At 38.1% G+C, this 21958-nt stretch overlaps 1 protein-coding gene across 1 annotated transcript in view; it reads left to right on the top strand.

The window, feature by feature from the left end:
- LOC148594746 (histone-lysine N-methyltransferase SMYD3-like) overlaps positions 1-18638 on the top strand; it is a 69669-nt gene extending 51031 nt beyond the window's left edge. Inside the window, exons 2-7 of the mRNA XM_088524279.1 lie at positions 7904-7967; positions 13555-13662; positions 14689-14746; positions 17146-17282; positions 18393-18449; positions 18561-18638. Coding sequence (XP_088380405.1) covers positions 7904-7967; positions 13555-13662; positions 14689-14746; positions 17146-17282; positions 18393-18449; positions 18561-18638 — 502 coding nt within the window. The remainder of the gene's footprint in view (positions 1-7903; positions 7968-13554; positions 13663-14688; positions 14747-17145; positions 17283-18392; positions 18450-18560) is intronic.
- Positions 18639-21958: the final 3320 nt, after the last annotated feature.

Genomic DNA, 21958 nt, shown 5'->3' with positions numbered 1-21958 from the left:
GCAAAGTCTTGCTCAGATCAGGAGCCACAGTGTCTTGACCAGCTCTGTACTGTTTGACTCATACTAGATTTAGAACACTGAGTATGAAGCATGTCAACAGTGAATGTTTTGAAACTATGTATTCCACATTTTCTGTAGTATTTTAGACAACATTGCTGTTACAGCACTTGCATGAAATGTTACACAGAATAAATTGTGGTGTTGCACATTGTGAGTAAGTCGTCAAAAACGATGAAGTTGTTCAAAGTTTGACAGTCTCCCAAATCCCAGCTATGCTTAAATTTGGGAAGAGAAATCTTTGACATCCATGTGGTATGGGGGAAAGGGATAAATAAGTAGATGAGCAAATCTAATGAATAAATTGAGATGGCCAGGCTCAATGTGCCAGCTGTGATGTAGTGATTATTCATAAAATACATTGGTCCCAATTAAGGAAGATGTTTATATTTATAAACTGGAACTTTTTCAGGTAGCTGCTTACTGTCCAAATAATTCGAGCGCAGGGGCTGATATTTTGCATCAAGCTGTTCATGCTGTTTTTTGCTTATGCAGATATATTATTTAGATGTTGTTTGCAGAGAACAAGCAGACCTAGAAAAACTGTATGGATGACTTGACACCTAAATAGGGAAAAACTCAGTATGCTGTTTCTTCTCAAATGCTGAATATTTGCATTGCTCCACGTTTATGGTGATGTCTCTTTTAACAGTTCATCTTTTATTAAAGAGAATCATGACAAACAGATACTGCAGTATCTGTTCAGTGTCAATAAAAATCTCATTCTTACGGGTGTTGATGGGGCACTGTTAAATGGTGATGAGAAAGAAGAATACAATTAACTGAGTTTCCATTGCTGCTTTTTTAATTCCTTTTTAATTATTATCATTATTGGCTAGCTCTTCCTGATAGTGACTGTGCTTCCTAATAGTGATGTAGGCTTCTGCTTGAACTGTAGTTATATACCATAAAAGATAGCTTTCCAATGTAATAGTAATTGAAGTAAATGTGTTAAAAAATAGGATTGGATTTGGCATGCTTAGGGCATTTCTGATTGGAAGTATCCAACATTTATTGCTGAAAGGTAATGGAGGAGGAAGGCAGAGGAAAGAAGGAAAGCTGGACACCTCTTCTCCCTCCTCCTCCCCCAGATCTAGGAGGAGCTATGGAGGCTTTCATGGAAGGTCCGAGAAATTAAATGTTTCTAGAAATTCCTTTCACCAGCTGCCTTCTCAATCTGGAAGTTAACGGGGAAAGAGAAGAATGAGAACAGCTTTACCTAAAGCAGGAATAGAGAGGCTTGGGTGATCGGTCCGTACCTGACAACACAGCATCAGTTTGACTGTGAACATACTCAGCCTCTCGCATGCACCTCTTTGGAAGCCAAGATATTCCATTAATTTAGGGGCGAGGAGCTTTTATGGAGATGTTACAAGAAATGCTGTGGTGCAGAAAGGAGCTGGGTGTTTATAGCTGAGCAAGCACAGTGTGGCGCTTTTGGTGGCGCGGAGCAGCGCGCGGGGCGACCGCACGGCTCAGGGCGGGCAGGGGCCTGTCAGAATTGAGGTGGTCCTTGGCGGGGTGGGCAGGCGAGGAGGAGGGTCGCCAACCACGACACGCACCCGTGTGCAGAACTGCAGAACTGACTGTGCTGCTCGAATAAGCTGTATGAAGCATCTCACAGGAGCGGAACTGGGGTGTGATGTGAACATACAGCCAAGCAAGTGAAAATGAGGACTTCATTTGGTGTGTACATCCTTACCAAATTCCTCATCCTCAAGACACAATGCACCATGATTTATTTCGAGCCTAGCTATATGCTGTGTCCAGGTTCTTTGTTGGGATTAATCTATTTTTCATTTCCAAATGAGTGCCAAAAAAAAAAAAAAGAAAGTTCTTTTGTGTTTAACTGTTCATAGGTGGAAATGGCAAAATGAGTAAGAGGAAAGTGTCTAAAAAACACTGCAGGGCCCCTAAAAATGTTTGCCCTAAAATAGGCAGCGTTTGCCCCTAAATAGGGGTAAGGAAATAAATATAGAAGAGGGGTAACAAATAAAAAGATTGATGAAGATATTTCCCTGAGAGGATCAGAGAGCTTTACACGTCAGTAAAAATCAGAGATCTGTGTGATACAGGAGATAAATATTAAGCAGGAACTAAATATTTACTGTAGTATAGTATTTCAGAGCAAAAACTTTCTTCTTGTGGAATGCTGATGCATAGGTCAGAGAAATAAAATATCTGATATGGAGACAGAGGAGATAAATGAGCAAATGGTTTGTCTTTTTTTTAAGGAAAAAACAGGGGAGCAGTGCAGTATTTTGCTAGATTTTGTTTTGTTGGATATGCACTCATGTGTTCAAAAATAAGTCTATAAGTATTGTATGTAGCTTTTTTGTATGTGTTTTTAAGGAATATATATGGTTTTTATGTGTAAAATGCATCTTAATCTCCAGTTTTTCTTCAGCTTTCTTTGGTTAAGATCCCAAGGCATTATGAATATACGGTGACTGAAATCAATCCATTTAGGCCTGTTGGCGTGCCACGCGCGGGCAGCCCTCTAAAGGGAAGGACAGCCTTGATTTGAGGGAGACAGTGACAAAACAGCCTTGCAGGGCGAGGATGTTGAGGTGTCAATGTGAAGTAGTTGCCTTGTGGTCTCGGAGCCAAGTTTTGCTGTGTTTCTGCTTCAGTGGGGCAGAGCAGGGAGTTTTTCTGGGAGGATAATTAGAGCATTTTCACAGTTATTGATTTCTGGTGTGGCAGCATTTGTTTTATTCACCCTACATGGAGATAAAGTGTGCCTGTGTATGGCTATCTATCTAGGTACCTTTTTAAAGGCTGGTGATGCTTTTCTCTAAAGGCAGTCTGTCTTCTCACATAAAATTTATTACGCTACTGAGCTCTTCTCTTGAACTTCGTTTTTCGGTTAAAAGACTAGAATGTAGCCTCATGCTACTGAAATGGCTCTTGGAGACATCTTTTTTTTTTTTTTTTTTTTTCCTATTTCCCTGCAGGTAAGTCCAAGTCTGATGAAAAAGTAAGAATAAATTTATTGCCTATTAGGCCATATTGTCGAGTATTTTTCTTATAAATTCCTTTTCTGATATCATTGGAAAGCACTGCATCTGAAACATCTGTCAATTACCAGTTCAGTGCAGAGTCATGTAATTTTCTGTTCTTGGTTTTATCAGAATACATATGGCACTTCCAAAAGCTGACCTTCCAGAAAACTAATTTTTTTTTCAGTTTAGCTCAGTTTAGCTGAAGGAGAGTCTTCTATTTGTGGCTGTAGATAACTGTTCAATTTCAGTAGAAAGTTTTGCACCCTTCTGTGAATGTAGGAATATTTGTAAAGATTATATCTCTTTCATAATATTGTGAAGAAGTTTTTGAAAAATAAACATTTTCTTATCGAAACTTAGTAATTGTGCTGTCACTGCTTCACAACACAAAGACTAGGTGCTGCATAAGAATATATGAAAATCTGCCATATGGTTGTCTTCTGCTACTTGCTGTTTTTCTAGCCCGCCTTCAGCCCTGTCTCTTTTGACCCCCAAAAGAAAAAAAAATAATATAAGATGTATAAGAGAAGATGATACTGAAGTGGAGAAGTGATGAGAGACTACAACAAAGTTTTATTTAGAAAAGTGTTTTTCAGAGTTTTCAGAACAACTATTCTTCAGAAGAACAAAGATGCAGAAAGAAAAATACAGGAGATAATACCCAACACACAAAATCAGATTAAAAAATACTGCCCTTCCTGTCAGCTGAAGTAATATGACCCAGCATGTTCATTACCTATTCAGTGTATGTATTTATAAACCAAACATATATAATGCCAGGCTGCATAGCAAGGATGATTATAAAATGTGAACAGAGTTGAGGTCCACTAAGGAGAAGGATTCTCTCTATTCTTCCCTAATTTATTTGAATTTAGTTCATTCTTATACGCTGTATCCAAAAATGTTTGAGAGAGTTACATATGAAGGAGATAAAATGGGAATTCCAGAAACTGGCAGTGAGCTAAAGCATCGAGTGGCACAGGAGACATCAGAAGCAAAGATCTGAGTTATGAAATATACTTTTAGTGTTCTGTTTTTGTCCGTGTTTGGTAGGTGCTGTGCTTGGCAGAACAAATGCCTTAACTGAGCTTTCCCCACAGGCCACACTGTTTCAGTGGTTCATGTTCTCCTACCCTGTCTGGATGATGCAGTACCACTACTGTGGCATGAATATAATGGGGATAGTGGTTATATTTGGAAATTAAAAAGCTTTTTAACATAAAAGTCTTTATCTTGGGTCTCACTTGAAAAAAGTGACTCAGATCCCTGGTGGTTAACTTCAGTTATTACCTTTTAACTCTCAATTTTTGGTGTTCCTGCTGCTCTTCAAAAGCTGCTTCTCCTGAGTGCTGCTGCTGCAGGAAAAAGAGATTAATTCTTGTAGCTTTTTCAACAGTGTAGTGCAGATGCAGAATATGGGGGATTTTTGTCTGACTTCAAGGTTTCTTAACTTCGTACTCTTGCCTCTTAAATTCCAAGGATTAATTCGGAGCCGAGCGGTGGCATAAATATCCACTTGGCAGCAGATAAGCCTGGTGGCTTTCTTTCAAAGGCTGCAGATAAGTGGGTTCCCTCCGAAGCCTGTTTCAGATGGAAGCTCCTGCACAGACCTGTTGTGTTTTAATCTGTATTTTCTGCATATGCTGTTTTTTACCAGCTCACAGCACTGGGTGTCCAGGGCCGCCTGGGCTTGGCACTGACTCTGGGATGCAGCCGCCTGCGCGCGGGGCTGCAGGCCCGGGGCTCGCGTGGTGGGAGCTGGCGGTGCCGGAGGTCCGGCGGGGCAGGCGGCGGGTGCCCGTGCGCACAGGGAGCCGCGGTGCCGCTTGGGACGCCCGCGGTGCTGGGCGCTGTGCCCCTCTCATGGAGGGAGAAGGTGAGGCGGCGAAGCTGCGCTTGGGTTTGTCTGCTCACAGGTCTGCTGCATGAAAAACATCCTGTTCTCAGGATATCCGTTATGAGAAATAGATCAGTAAAACCCCGAATGATGTGTTTGCCCTTCAAGGGTATCGATCGTGTTCCCTTCGTGACGGGTCTTCAACGCCCACACTCCAAAATGCTGGGAGGGCTTCGTGCGCTTGGCATGTTTGACTGAATCTCACAGGCCTAGGGATTTCTTTGGGACATGGGCTGCACGTGAGGCATGTCTGAGAGAGCAAGTGGCTCCTCTTACGGGTGCTGTGGGGCAGGTTGTTACTGGTGGAGGAAGAAACAGCATCAAGAAGGCATCCAGCGGGAACTGGCACAAGGCAGCCCCGCTGCCTCGTGGGCTGAGCAGGAGCGACGTGTGAGCAAACCGTGCGTGAAGCACCAATCTGCGCCCCGCTCTTCAGCTCCTTTTAAAATGCTCTGCTGCTGCCAAAAGGGTGTGCCTGACAGGGAGAAAAATGGAGGAAACTTCCCTAAAAAGTCCTTTTGTTCACATGTGCATCACTTCCTACGACCTTATCTGTTACTTCTCTTTCTAAAGGGTTTTCTTTTGTCTCCTTCCACATCCATCCATTTGGGGCTTCCCCTCCCGGACCCTCCAGCTATGAGGTTTAACTTTGTCCTGTGTATATTTTGGGTGCCCACCATGTCAGTGGAGCTGGTAGTCAATAATAGCAAAAGCAAGCACTAATGTCCAAGTTCCTGGGGGTAGGTTGTGCACCCAACAGCAACACCACACTGGAGGACAACTGGAAGCTTCCTCTTACCCTTAGTGCTGTGGATTTTTTGAATTTTTTTTTTTAAGTACAGATTGAAATCCTTACTTGTGCTTGCATCTGCAAAGGGCTTCAGAGATGGAAAATGTCACTGAAGTTGTATTGGGTAACTAACGCCTTTTTATGCGTTGCTGTATCTTAATTTCATCTTATTTTTCAGCAGAAACCTTTTTGGAGACTGATGTATTACTACTGAATGTGTTGGTTCAAATTCTGTGTGTTAGCAGCCCTGAAGCTAATCGTGTTAGGTGAGCTGCTGTTGGGGCTCTGTGTGTAGCCTTGATGCTGTTTTTCCAAAACGTGTTTGCAGTTAATGAAAAATTTGTGGAAATATCATGGAAATGCATAGAGTTTTACTGAATTAGCATTAATGAAATGTTGAGAAGGATAGGAATAAACTAGGCAGATTGTCTCACTTGTAAGAATGTTCCAAAATACATGGATCCTCTATATATGAATACATGAATTTTATTCCTGATTTTTTTATATTCCAATTAACTGTTTGGAATCATGCTGTTTTTGCATTTAAACTGCTCTATTGCAAGAATGATGGGTGCTGCAAATGTAAAAGCAGGTTTGGGAGGGAGGAGAGGATTGCAAGAAAGAGCAATGGCTTCGTCAGTAGCTTTGCCGTTCAGCTGTGCAGCAGGTATCCTCCATCTGCTCGTCCTTTAAGGAAGCTCCCAAAGATGGATGTGCAGCTCCTCCATTATGCAGTGCCAGCAGGGAGTCACCTTATTCAAATAAGCTGACTGGTAATGTCAGTTTGGCAAATAAATCAAGTTTTGAGTGATGGTCCTTTTTCTTCCCTTTTTTTTTTTTGTATACTTTGGAATCTGTGGATTTGTTATTTACTTGTTAATGCTGTGACATTTTGTTGCTTTAGCAGGTGTGTGACTGAAGGTGTAAATTGTGATGCTTATCGCTTAGAACAAAATGTCTGTCTTCAAAATATTTTGCTCAGTCATTCGGCAGTACAGTGGGCTAGAGATAACTGAATCAGTGGGCAGTTGAGATGGGATGCTGAAGGTCCTAATCTAAAATGAAAAATAGGCACTCCTATATCATAAGTTGTTTAGTTATGTATTAGGATTATTCCTTTAAATTTAATTTCTTTAAATTCTTGAAAATAAGTGTGAATTTCCAAGTTGCACATAGAAATTAAAATTGGGGATAACCGAGGGATTTTTAGAAAGAAAGGATGGTTCTGCGGTGAAGCAGCTTTGCTGGCAGTCTTTAAAATACTGAAGAGTGAAGAAGTTTTGGCATCAGCAGAGACAGAGAATTGCACTGTGTTTTAGTCTCATCGGTTGCCATTGGGGGTAAGAGTGAGAAGGACGTATGTAGTACCGATGGGAAGCCACGGGGAGGAAAGTCTTCAAATGGAAAATTTGAGCCTGCCCCTTCAGTTTGAAATGGGCTCTGCCACGCTTTGGGTTATTTCAGAAGTATATCGGAAGCTGAGTTCATATTTGTAATGACATTTTTTACCGACATTTTTTAAGGTATTATAACAATGTGTTTGTTGGTGTGTATGCATCTGACACACATCCCTTCCTTCCCATACTTGGCAAAGGAATGAAGAAGGGATACTTGAGAGTATTGTGTAGGCAGGATGCGATGGTGCTTCCTCGGGGTGACCGAGCTCCATTTGGCCGCCCCTGCCTGCAGTGCGTGCTGTCCTTAGGCAAAGTCAGAAGAAGTGTTTTTCTAAGATGGAAATTTCTGCTGAAATGTCAACTTCAGGCTCTATCATAAAGTTATATTTTGATGTCACAATTTGCAAGTTCACAGCGAGGTCTTGCTTAAGGCAGATAATGACACTTGCTTAAGACAGACAATAAAATTATTAGCCAGCTGTATCACACAGCTCTAATTCTACTGTTATCTACAAAATCAAATTCCTCACTATTATAGCTGTACGGTCAAAAAAATGTTGATGCAAAGAGGCTGCCATTGTACTTGGTCATATGAGAACTGAGAATGTACCTTTGTATGTAATATGTGATTTCTACTTGAAAATAAGTTTCAGATTTGTCTTTTTTCACATACTTTTCTTACCTATTTAATATTTGTTAGTTATACAAGAAGGGTGAATCCAAAACTTCATTTATAGTTACTCTTTTTTTTTAACAGGAATGAACATCTGCACAGATGCTCTCAGTGCAAGGTTGCTAAATACTGTGGTAAATCCTGTCAGGTAAGATTAAAAATAACAGGCATAAGGTATTGAAGAAAAAGTACCATTTGAGTACTTTATTTACAAGATGTTCATGCATTTTCCTCATTGTCATACCTCCACATTACAATTTTTTATTTGTAGCGATGGACAGAGAGTGCAAGCATGTTACATTTTTAAATTATTTTTGACTGTTTTTATAGCTATAAAGATGGTCGTAATCTGTAAGATAGACAACATTAAGTTGAAATGTTTAGTGTTTCACTATGTTTGATTAGAGGGGTAAAAAAGAATCTTCAGTACTGCTGGTTGTAGACTGAAGGTTGCAAGCCAACAGTGTAGTAAAATATTTTGTATTTCAAGAGCGACGTTCATCATGGCAAAGCATATTTCCTAGTTCTTTAAGAAGAAATAGGATTCAAGAATTTACTGAGCAAAGAAGGTCTCAGGGCAACCTAACAGCAGTCCTGGTATCTACGAGGAGGGTGCCAAGATGGAGCCAGGCTCTTCAGAGCTCTGCATGGCAGTGGGACAAGGGACAAAAAGAGTAAGTTGCAACAAGATATCTGGATGAGGAGCTTTTCCACAGCCAAGCAGTGGAACAGGCTGCCCGGAGAGGTGGTACAGTCGCCTCTCTGCAGGGTTTCAGGTCCCTCCTAGCCTGCATGGTCCCATGGTCTGTCTATAAAGGAGGGCTTAAAGGCGTTCAGTCCTAAAATGGAAGTTTTGTATTTGGCATGCATTATCCCGTATGCATGTGTGTGGAAGGTGGCACAACACAGTATTGAAAGGGAGCGACAGCCTCCTGCAGGGCTAAATGTCGGCATAAGGTGACAGAGAATCGGCTGCCATGAGGGGCGCCTTACAGACTCTTTCTGTACATAGAGAAGAGCTAAAGAGAATAATGAAGAAAAGCCACTAAGGTTCAAAGCTAGTAGTGATGCTTTCTAAAATCCATGTGATTTCAAGTAGTCTTAATGACCTTCAAATGCTCTTTTTCTTCATTATATGCTTCTATAAGCAATTCCTCCTTACTATCATCTGTGCTGTTTTCAACATGCCAAACCCTTTCTGTTTTGAGATTAAAACATATGGAGGAGGAAAGAAGAAAATATGTCATTTTGATTAATTGTTTGGCAAATGTGTGCAATGTACATTAGGTACTTACTGTAGCATCAGTAATAATGCCATAGGTAGATTTATCATGGAAAATAGTAAGGAAAGTATGACTTTGAAGAACATAAAAGATGAGAGTATTTGTAAATCAAGTTGAAAACAAATATTTCTGAAGAGAACTGGTGGTAAAGCTGCTGGTGGTGTGTCTATACTGTGAAATGAGCTACTGTGCAGCACTCTGTGCTAGCACTGACCGGCGCAGGAAAGTCTGGAAGGAGTAATGCCATACCCTGTTCTGGTTTACGTGCAGTAGCAGTGAGGCTAGGATTAGGAACATTATTGGAAATAGCTCTGCATGAACACTTCTAGGGTTTGCACAGGATGGGCTGAGGCCATCTTGGGTGTCCCTGCACTGTGCTTCCAGCTCCGTGGTCCTCTTGCCTGCTCAGGTTGCCCTTCATCCGGAGCTGTAGACATGGTTCTCAGTGAGATGAGCTTGTGCTGCTAGGAGCAAAGTGTGTATGTCTGTGTGTGTGTGTGTGTGTGTGTATGCATATTATATACATATATATATATATATAAAACACTTCTTCCCCCTCCTACCCACCCTCGCCCCCCCCCCAAAAAAAAAACTTGAATCAATCTGAGAGGAGCTGAGCTGTGGTTTAGGATAAGGCTCTGAAATACCAAACTTCAAGTTACTGAAAATGAATCATTCTTAAATCTTTAGATATAAGCTTAACTTTACTTAAATTTTCAATAAATTCTGAAAAACTGTGTTTGTGCTAAACTATAGAGGAAGACAGTCTTTTGAAAGATATTTCTCTTTATGGAGCTTACATTGAGAATTATGAGTTTTTGAGCAAATAGATGAGTAGGAACAAGGAATTCTGAACCACACTGTGGGAACTAGAATTTCAAGTTTGTAGAAATCTCCATATGATGTCAAAATTGAAATCTTCAAGTGAACTATGTCAGATTTCAAAATTTCCTATGATCCTTTCTTCATGCCAGTTTAAGCAATTTGTTTTCACTTTTAACCCTTTAATTTCAGAAAAGGATTAGAGCTGTAGGACAGGAAGCTATAGCAAGAGATTCTTCTGGCTGAGGCCCTCCACTGGATCCTGATTTCAGGATCAAGTACATCCAGCTCTTTTGCCCCTAACTATTTCTTTAATTGGAACTCACTGACTTGTTTTTCTTTCCTCAGCGCTTGTGCTTCTCTCCCTTTGCCACCTGCTAATGCCTCCTGTCCCTTATATCCTAGTGCTGTTTTTTAGCAGCCTTGTATCCCCCCAAAGCTACAGAGTTGCCACATCTGTCTCCTCCTCTTAACTTCTCCTCCTGCAGTGTTGATTAATTTGTGCCTGTACTGCTTCAACCTGCATTGGGAACCAGTGATTTAGATAATCCCCGACAAATGGGAGAATCATTGCAGATGAAGTTTACTCTGTACCATTATCAGACATTATTGAAATGCCTCCTTAAAAAGAAATCCAAATGATATTTTGTGAGAATTTAAATGATCATTTGGAAATTACAAATTGTGTCTTCATAACAAAGTTTTACTTCCCAATGGAAAAAATATGCCACTTCGATGTTGCTGCTGTTATTGTTGCTGAGCGCCAATCTTTGACTCTCTTCATTAGCACATTAATCTTCAGAAAGCATGCGTGTTTTTTGATGCTGCTATAGAGACAAGGGAAACCTTAGTTTTGTAAAAATTGGATTAGGGAATATTTGGCAAGACGACTCAGCTGAAAATATGTGAGACCTTACAGGCAGATGCAAGTGATTTCTGCCCATGCCCTGAGTCCCCATGAGGTGGCTGCTCCTGTGACTGTGGTGCAGGGATGCCCTGGTGCCTGTGTGCTGCTGCCACCCATAAACTGCTGGGTACTGCAGAAGTTTCTAAGCTGTATCAGCAGTGACCTTTTTCCCTTAGGTGAAACCAAAGGAATTAGCATTCAGGTGCATTGAGCTTGAATGAAAAAACTGGATTTGGGGCAAGATGAAAGGAGGTTTTTGTTTTGTGTTGTTATTGTTTACTTGTTTTTGTTTGCTGTTGCCACTATTGTTTGTGTTTTGATTTGCTATTTCTGAAGTCTGGAGGAGGAGTGTTGGGTACTGCCCTGTATTTGCTTCCTTCTAGTAAGTGTTTCTTTTTAACAGGGGAAAAAACATCTGTTGAAAAATTGAAAGAAACCCCCTGATAGAGAAAAGAGAGGAGTCCCTAAGGAAAACAGTCTACTCTGTGCTATTTATACTTATAGTGGATATCAGTATTAAACCTTGGACTGAAACCTGTGACATGCAAGGTGTTCTAAGGGTGCTCCCATGCAGAACTGTGGGGCTAATATAGTCCCACCAAGAAGTATTGTTAGAGACTAACTTAAAAGCAGGTCTTTCCAGTGCCACAAATCTTAGTCTTTGCACGTGGTTCTGTAATTTGCTTCCTTATTGTATTGGTAGCAAGAAGAAATATTTTTGAATTTCGTTATATTTAATACACTTGGAGTTTCCCTTGCCTCAGCCACTTGCAGAGATCTGAATGGCAATTCCTGTTCCAGCCTTCCTTCAGCGAAGGAATCCTACTCATTCCTTTTTGGCATCAATTTCAATCTAAACACTATTTTTAAGAAAGCTTATGATCTAAACGTTGTTCTGGTATGGAAATACATCTGTAAGAAATGTGGGACCACATATTTCATCTCATTAGTGTTTTATTGGTTGGGTAAGCTATTAATCATTTTGATGTCACCTTTAGCAGGCTTAAAATTCAATGCAACATTTATGTAAGAAAAAAACTTGACAGATTAAGGCTCACCTCAAAGAACAATTTTAGTTTAAGTGGGATAAAAATGTCAATGTAATTAGATTGCACAGAACGATGCATGGACATTTACAAGCATGACCTTGTTTCTTATGGACGAGAGTAATCCTATTGAACAGTAGAAGCAGTAGTAGCACTTAACTTTTATTTGTCAGATAGTATGTGACACTAACGGTATTTGGATTAATGTGTTCTTGGTGTCATTATTCTCCCCTAGTTAAGTTATGGGTAAAGGAAATGAAATCACGAATCTCCCATGTATGTTAAAGAAAAAATAAAATTCCACTTTACTTACTATATACAACCCAACAAAACCACTAAGAAATAGAAGTGCTACTAGTTTTGAAGCCTACTTATCCCAATGCAGCTATCTTCTTTTGTAAATGCTATAATGCAGTATTTTTTTTTAAATCTTCCTACATAGCATTCAGATGTCCACAGTTGTGAGGTACACTTGCACGTGACACTGTCGTTTTTTCCCCTTTTATTGCTGAACATATAAGACTTGCTTCATATATATTCATATCTTTTGGTGTATGGCAGTTATTTAAGGGAAGCTGTTTTTCTCAGTTACTTGTTTTTCTCCTACTGCATTTCTGTGAGAAATTGTCACCTTCAGAAGGCTTTGGCTATTCTGAGTTCTTGTCATTGCAGCAATTTCTTTTTGTGTCTGTTATTTCAATTTGCTTTAACAAAAGTATTTGAAACAGCTCAGTGACTTCAAACATTTACTGTGAATTGTGTTAAATGTATGGATATATGTATTAATTATACCAAGACTTATTAACATTATTAAATGCGCTTGGAGTTTCTGTGAATTATAAATCATTGTAAATTATAAAAAATGGGGCTTGTAAATACAGAAGGGGGAAAAACAAACAAACAAAAACAAAAACCCTTAAATCAGAAATAGACTTCCTTCCAAAATGATTTTTTTCCTTATCTGAAGACTCATTCTTGTTGCTTTTCATTGTATTTTGACTAAGGATTTGTTTCAGTGTACAACAGATTTTTCTCGCCTTGTCATTCCCTCTTTTTGCTGCTAGAAAAGTGTTACTCAGTGTCTGGTACCCAAATTGAAATGGTTTATGAAATAAAAATTGCAGGATCAGATGTGACACAAAACTTTAATATGCCTGATTCCTCTTTCTGTTTTTATAATATTTGGTCACAGCAACCATTCCTCATCTTTAAGCCTTAGACATTTCATCACCAGTCCTCCCAGCTGATGCTTAATGAGACATCTTTGGGGGGCAATTTTTCTAGTGTGGGAAACTTGTTTCTCTTGGTGAGCTGCATTTTGAGGAAGTGGGTGGGCTCCATAGGCCCCTGTGCTCTCAAATTCTGGCTAAACTGTTGGCCTCGAGTGTTGTGTATGTTGGGAGATTTGAGACAGAGCTTGGTCTCTTCTCACTATCCTTAAAATAAGATTCAGGCCCCAATTGATTATTTATTAAAAATCTAAGTGTACTGTAATGGTAGTGTCCATGTAAACTAAGCTATGGTGTTGCTTATAGTATGTTGCATAAAGGTTAAAAAAAAAAACAAAAAACACCCTTTTCTTGATTTTGCAATCATATATGTAGTCTGTCTCATTAGGATACGTGTTAGTAAAACAATATCTTATTTTGCTTCCTCTTCCTTTTAAAAACCCAATAGAAAGAAGCTTGGCAGGACCACAAGCAGGAATGCAAGTGTCTTAAGAGCATCAAGCCTAATTTTCCTCCAGACTCGGTCAGGCTGGCTGGCAGGATTGTTTTTAAATTGGTAAGTGACATTTCTGTTAGCTGTGTTCAGTGTCACAGGTTCAGGGAAATACTTCCTTGCTTTATATTTTAATGTAATTAAGAACGAGAAAGCAGAAGTAACTAGGGCCGATCAGCAAAATTGGTCCTGCATTATAATATCGATCGAGAGTGCTAACATGGACAAAATTAAAATAAAAGGGGCTTGTTTATGAGGTTTCTTTTCCTGTGACTGTGTCTAGCTTCCTAAGCTTTCTTCTGCCTGGAAACAAATTAGGGAAAGATGCACTTTTTTCAGCCTCACGTAATGAAAGGTGGAAAGATGTGGTAAGGACAAAACATAGTTAGCTAGCCCGTTCCTAATAGTGCCTAATGCCATACTTTTAATGTTGGGTTAGCTTAACTTAAGTTAGATTTCCTGCCCTCCACCCCACTCCCAAAATCTCTTGGAAGGCCTGGATGTGTGACATACCACAGTTTGCTTAATTTACCTTAGCTAAATCTTCTGTTAGGTTAAGCAGCTCTTGCCTGTGAGGTTGCAAATATAAAAGATTTGCCCTTTTTTTACTGACCTTGCATCGCCATGTCTGTTTTGAACAAAAATATGTTCATTTGTTGTGGTCTGGGATGATAAAAGATGATGTAATATTTTAACTTACACAATGTCAGGCAGTGTATGTGCATATGATTGTTTTAAAGGGCAAATACATAGACTATGCTGTATGGTAATCATAGTCACATGAAATCTGAGGCTGCTAATTTTAGAAATTGCTTTTGGTTATAGTGTGAAGGGCCAAAGTAAATTGCTATGGATAAGAAAGGTCAAGAAAATACATTAGAAGAATGTGTCGTAACATCATAAAATTAGTATTGCAAAGATAGTGTTTAGAACATATGTAAAAAAACAAAGCACAAGAACAGATTTATGTTGATGCTACTAATCTTAGTTATTTCCTTATTGGCATATCCCATTGGATAATTCAGTGTGATAGAATGTTTTTAAGATAAACCATGCTATGTAAGTGTTAATTATCTGTTTTTCCTCCAGCTTAGACAGTCAGTCTGCATTTCTGAGCAACTGTACGCCTTTTCTGATCTTCAGTCAAGTAAGTAATTGCCAATCATATTTCAGGATGCTTACAAAGTCTGAATGGTCCAGAGATCATTCAATTTTCTTGTAACTTGCTATCTGAAATTTTGCTGTGCAGAATATTAGGATGTGGTGTGAAAAAGGCAATGCAAAACTGAAACTGTGAAAATAGTTGTGGGAAGAACTTTTTTTTCCCCACAGATCAAGGCAAAAAGTTTTTTTTTCAAGCAAAATTTCCCCATGTTTTGCTTTTAATACTTTCTTCATTTACAGTGTATATCTTACTTGTTCAGGATCTACAGTTTACCTGATGACTGCTTTATTGCATACATTTTCAAAGTAATTTTTTTATTAAAAAATACAGTTGTTTCATTATTTTTATCTTTTTGCACAAAATTCCATCACAGCTTCAAGAAAAAGGAGACAGCACTGCAATTCACAAAGACTATGCTCATGTATTTTTTTTCTTTCCCCTTCTCATTGAGAAGTCATGTCAAAGAAGAGATAAAATTGTGCAGATATCCCTGTAATTTGACAAATTTCACATGGGAAAGAATCTTTTTTATAATCTCTCAGCTGAGCTTCTGTTGCTAGAAAACAGATTTTTTTACTTGGTTAAAGTTTTAAGTTTTATAAGAAAATAAATACATGGTTAGTTCATTCTTGCAGCATAAGAAAAATCTTATTTAAAAGGATTTTGTAGAGCAACTTGAATATTTGGCTTACTTCAGAATCTTTTTTGTGATGTTTAGAACTTGATATATTGATATAGTTTTGTAAAAATAAAAACTCACAAGCAAACCTAAAAAATACAATGACTATAATATGTTCTACCGCTGTAGAGCCTGACATCATGCAACCTTCACCCATGATGCATGGGTAAAAGATAATAAGGCAACAAATTAAAAAGGATAAAAGGAATGTATTTCAGTACTTTCAAACAATAGGATTCACTGTTCAATTTTTCTCTGAATGAATTGTTCATTGAATAACAAAGGTTTACAAGGAATTAGATGATTATTTGAATTAAGAACAATATTTCAAGTTGCTTCAAATAAAGTTACAACCATAAGTCTCTTGTGCTGGGATACAGGAAGAAAAATTCTGTGTATATGTAGTGGCAGAGGAGAAGTTGGGAAGAGGAGGGGTATAGGTTCCCTTAAAAAATAATAGTTATAAAGCAAATTTCTCTAACATAGGCATTTTTTTCTTATTGAAATGATAATATCATACAAAATTCATTTCTCTTAGCACCCTTCTTTTCTGGAGACAAAGGGAAAAGAGTGTGATAAGTTGCTGGAGAAAAGCTTGGTATTGAACGACTAAGCTGCAATGGTTAAATGGTACAAAAAATCTGTGAAATGACAAGAGCTTATAATAAAACTCTCATCCTGAAGGAATCGCAGTGCTGTACAGGTGTGAGGGCTGTTGTCTCACTGCTTTAGAAACAGCGGTTCCAAAACCAGTGACTTCAAAAGGAGGCAAATCAGAGAGATTCACAACACCCGTTTCAGCTGTATTTACACTAGGAGTTTTTCATTTGTAATTTTTTTAAATCCAAAGTGCAAAATGTTCAGGACTCCTGGGCTTCTACATATTAATCAAAGTTGATACTCTATAGAATACAGTACAATTGAGTTACAGCATTTATGTAAACTTTTGTAAAGGTTTTGTCTGTTTATTTTTGTTACAATTTCCTAGACAGAATGAATAAAGTATGTTTATAGTTTTGCAGTTAGGTCCAAAATAATATGTGATAGTGATATTCACGTAATAATGATCATTTGTATTGTCTGTGATAATTTGGACAGTGATAATTTGTAGTGTCTGTGATACTTTGGCCCTGTATCCTCAACAAGCTGCTATTTCATTATCACTTTCCCATTTACTTTACTTCCATTTATTTTTTTTCCCCATCTCCTGCACAACTTTACAATGTCGATAGACTTGGGATTTATTTTCTGTTGATACTTCGCAGAATTCATGCAAAACAAAAGTGTCCTTATTAGAAGCTGATCACCATGAGCTTCTGTGTGCATTCTGTGAGGTCCTGTTGCCTTACGTATGTCCTTTTTAAGTGCTCCATAACCTGGTTCTCCACATGAAGAATGATGCTTTATTGTTTAATATAGAAATTGCCTAATTTTTGTACCAAATGCTTTACATCTGCTTTATCAATTGCCTTTTGATCTTTCATTCACAATCATATTTATATGATTTGGTATGACTTGATAAACTGCTTTTTGTTGACAGGTAGCTGTCAAAAAAATGACAAGTGGCTGGCCTCTGTCAAAACTGCCCTCTGTCAAAATTAATTTTGAGGAAATGTCTAGAATGTGTGGCTGCCATTGGACACATTCAAGATGTTGGTGAAAGTTTCTTTTTACACCTTGGTATACTTTTGTTTCCCTTAAGATACTGAACAGCTAAGTGAAGAAATGAAAGAAGGCCTCAGGCACCTCGCACAAACGTTGCAACTGTATTTGAAAGAGGAGATCCAGGATGTCTCTCAGCTGCCATCTGCAATTGACTTTTTTCAGATCTTCACAAAAGTAAGTGTTAAAGTCTGACTTCTTGACAGCTCATAAATTTTCCTTTCTTTGTACTCTTTATTTTTTGAGGGGCAGTGCAGATATAACCACAATGATATATAATCTAAAGTGAACTTAAAATATGTACTTTTTCTATTTATTCAGTATTTAAACAATGTTTTCCATTGAAAAGTATTAAAAACTAACTATTTATATAAATGTAATACTTACAATTTTAAGTAGCAACCAAAGGATCATGTTAAAGCTCTTGGCAGGGGGAAGTAATAAATAATGTTGCAATGAAAACATAGGTTGGTTGAATCAAGTGGTTTTTGAACATTTTGGTTTTTAAATAGTGATAAAGAGCACACAATGTGACTAGAATTTTTGCACAAAGTGCAAAATCTTGTATTTGTAGATATATTCACTTTCTGACTTGTCATTTTGTAATATGTACTAATGGGTGTTTGTAACAGTAGAGTGCCCCACAAACTCTGCTTTCTTGGGGTCATGCGAGTTTCCTCTTTGAAAAGGCTACATAAAAAGTATGTGAAATTCATTTCTTCAATATAAAAAGTGTTATGTTACCACTTAAGTTTTACTGATTTTTATTTATTACTTTCACTTGAGAAAGCTTCATTTGAACAATGCTATTAGAAGTACTTCATAAAGCTCATAGCTTTAACTTATTTGTTTCTTTATTGATTTAATATATTCCACAAGGAGATTTCTCTTAAAAATGGTTATGTATATTCTAATTGTTTTATCAAGTGTTTTGTTATGATATAAATCTGATTAGATATTTTTCTTCTGGTACAAACGAAAGGAAGAGCATCTTTTAAAGAAATGAAGTGAAGGCTTTTTTACCTTGGATGGAAGAGCAGCATAATCAGCTGTACTGTTTTACTGTTTTCCATAGGTGATTGAACTATTCTGATTAGTTTACCATTTTCCCTAACCAATTATGCAGGTTGAAACTCCTCTTGTTAGAAGGATTCTGAGAAAAAAATCCTATGTGTTACCTGTTCTCCACTATGACTGCTTTGGTGTCTTGTGCTGGCACTCTGGTTTGGCCTGAACTTTACCCGATGAATTTTGCGTGAAACATTTATGCTCTGTTATCTGATTTAGAGGTTTTGCACTGCTGATAGTAAAGCTGAGTATCAGAAAGTGATCATTGCTTCACTGGTATGAACTAAGTCACAGCTTGTGAGACATTTTTTCCATCTTTTTTCCCCTTATGGAATAATTAAGGTTAAAGTGGACATTGGCCATGGTTTGTTCTTTGGTTTCTTTTAGATCATTATTGAACCAACAATCCAGGCAGATGAGATTCAGTCAGTGGCACATACGGCAGTGGTAGTTACACGATTATGACCTGTGATAAACAGCAGTAATTTCAGATCTTTATTTTCCTTCTCAGTAAGGAAATCGGTAGAGAAGAGCTTTTGAGTGCAGTTGTGTTAGATGGAACGCAACACGAGCCAACGGAGTGCGGGAGCGTGAGTCCTACTCTTCCCCCCATCTCACCAGCATGCACCATGGTCGCCTACGTTGTTTCAGCTTGCGACCTTGGTGAATCTCTCTCTGAGCTGATTCCAGCCACTAAGTGTAAGGAACTTTTCTCAACAAAATCAGTAGCAGACTCTCTCCAGCTGACCATGCTGGCTCAATTCACTAGCGTTTGACAAATGCAGAGAAGGGGCAATGCTGTGTGGTTCAGGGAGGAGGGATTAGAACCGTTCCTTTTGGTGAGCTGTCAGCTAGCTCTCCCCATATCATGTGTCTTCAGCCTGAGGAGAGACATCTCAATTTGAACAGTGTGGTGGCTTTACAGAAACAGTGTCCCATTCCCTTCTTCCTTTGCTTATGTTGCAGAGTCCCAGTGATGAGTCCCCGTTACAGAGTACCTTATGTTACAGAGTCCAGGCAAAGGGCAAACAAATGGAATAGACCTATCATAGATGCTGTTATTTAAATAAAATTGACTCTAGGAAGGAGGAATCTGGCTAGCCAGGTGACTTGGTTGGGAGAGAGCAGTTGACTAATATATCCGTATGTATTGCACAGAATTAGTAGCTTGTTTGGAGTTCTGTTAGGCACTATGCTCTTTGGAAGGCTTTTGCTGCTCCGTGTAATTTTTCATGTTATAATTTACAACTTTCCCAACTGGTTGGCAGATGAATATGTTGTGAAGTATGGCATTATATTATTTTTTTTAGTATGCCACCAGGGAGTAAGAGTTTTCAGCCTCTCCCGTAAGTTGTTTCTTGGAAGATAAGTAGAATGTCAGTGTGAATAGTATGGTGGTGGTGATTTTTTTTTTTAAATAAGTGAAATAGGGAGCGTGTATTTCGAGCAGGTAACATTTAAGGCTTTAGAATAGTAAAGTCTTTGGTAGCAGACTTATGTAGTCTCTTTTCTGTTGTGTAGCTTTGAAAAAGACCAGCTGTGATGACTTATATGTGTGGTCATAGAATAAAGAAATACTACAGATATGTGATTTCAGGATGCAATGTTGTTTTCCCAACCACTTCCAACATTCCTTTTGAGTTCAGTAGGTGCTCATTCTTGCATTGAGGTTTTTTTTGGATCATTTATTTTATTGCATGCTACAAAAAGATCCTGTCAAAGGTCATTTTTGTTCTGTTTGATGCTGAATCCTCAAGAAGAAAAACAAGCAGACAGCCAGATAAGAGAAACACAGCCCTGCAGTGAGATGAGTAAATACTGGATAGTTCCTGGAAATTCTCCAACTTGATTTAAGTCAGAAGAGCTTCTGAGAAGCCCTTTAAAAGAGTCTTCCCTCTCTGCTGGCTACTGCTCGGCGCTTGGTAAAATTCCTTGTCACCTGCATGTGACACTCAGTGGACTGAAAGTCCCTTTGAGTGCAAATTCTGGGAAACTTCCCTTTGAAAGTCAAAGAAAGTTTTGCAGTTTCTTTGAGTGGGGGCAGAATTTTGCCATGATGTATTTTTCGGTCACCTGTAATATCACCTGTACTAGATGGGGAGATGTTTTAGAAGTGTTATCTACTTTTCTGCCTTCCTCGGCAATTTGCTCTTGTATTGGCTATTCTTTGAGCTGGAATTGGATTTTTCATGCTTGCCATCTGATCGTTCTTTGGAAGTTTCAGTATATTTAATATACAATTTATCCGAGATGGTGGCTGCTTTTAAATTCTGATCCTCAATATTAAACACAGAATTATAATCAATTCATTATGTGTTAAGGCTTTAACTCCACTGAGACATTTTCTAATGTTAAGATTAAATTTTTGATTTTTATGGTTTAGTGGTGTTTCTGTAACCTTGAGATAAAATTAGTCTGTGCATTTTATTCTTCAGCCTTTAACATGCATGAGGATCAGCTGGGAATCCTGTGAAACAGTGGATGGGAGATAAAAACTTATACAGTATGCATATACAAAAATATTTATGTATGGTACATACACATACGGTACACACACATGCACATAGTATGTATTTGTATATGCATATTTTTTAATAATAACATACAGAACCACATAATTACTGAAGAGATTAAACAAAATTTCTACCTACTGTATTGACTCTGAAACTGTGACTCTGCTGAATGAAATAAACCCTAAGATGATTCCATATTGGACCAAATTTAGACTTGGTGTCTTGCATAGCACTGCATTCCCTCATTCTAAGTCAGAAGTGACTCTTAATGTTTATGAACTTATTACAAGTGTTTGCAAACTTTTTTTTTTAAATGTGATTTTACAAAAAAGTTGCTGGCAATTGATAAAATGGTAACCCTTTTAAAAATTTCCTAATTTTAAATCCTCACATTTGTAAGAACGGTAAGATATATTCAGCCATTGTCATACTAAATAACAGTAAGATGAAATCTGACATTTAATGGACTGTAAGGTGGCAGATTTTTTAGTAGTCTTTGAACAGAATTTTATTGGAAAAGAAGGTGTTTCTAAAGGACATTTTGATAAAATATTTGATAATCTTCTGGGAAATGAATGCTGGAACTGACTATTGGTAACCTTATTGAACAAAGATTATATTTTTTTCCTGAAATATCAGTCTCCCTAACTTTTCTATTGTATGAAATTTCTCACATGTAGCTAGCTTTCCGGATGGTATCTTAATTGCATTTGAGGTGATAGGGATTAGAAAGAAAATACTTATTTTCCCAGCAGTTTCTGTCTTGCCATTCTTTCTCATAAGAAAATTCTACTTTGAAAGTGGATGCATTGATTTCACATGCTCTTTCACTTTACCATACAGCAGCAAATTTGTGATTAGTCGCAAATGTGTTTTAACTTGCAAATGTGTTATCCTTTTCAGCTGTTGGTATAACTGATTTTAACTTAGGCAGAAGAAAGTGGACTACTTTAAAGTGCAGAGGCACATTTCAAGATACAAAGTGCTCTACTCTTGAAAATTCTTTTTTTAATTCTTCCTACCAAAGTTTAAACACTTTTTTTATTGCCTCATTAGGTTTTCATTAGTTGTTTTTCATTCCACTCAAAGTTTTGGAGAGAGTTTCTAGTATCAATTAAAAAGACTTTTTAATTAAGGAGGATTTTGACATGCATTGTGTAGGCAGAAGAGGGCAGGCAGTTATATGGTTTCACTTATCCTCTGTAAAGTCTATATACTAAACTACGGTAATCTCTTTGGATGACTTTTTGAGTGAAAGTTGGAGACAAATTG

This window comes from Tinamus guttatus, unplaced genomic scaffold (assembly GCF_059628265.1).
Source record: "Tinamus guttatus ecotype Peru unplaced genomic scaffold, ASM5962826v1 Tinamus_guttatus_pri_ptg000208l, whole genome shotgun sequence".
NCBI classification, from domain to species: Eukaryota; Metazoa; Chordata; class Aves; order Tinamiformes; family Tinamidae; genus Tinamus; species Tinamus guttatus.
This window is presented reverse-complemented; position numbering and strand designations above follow the sequence as displayed.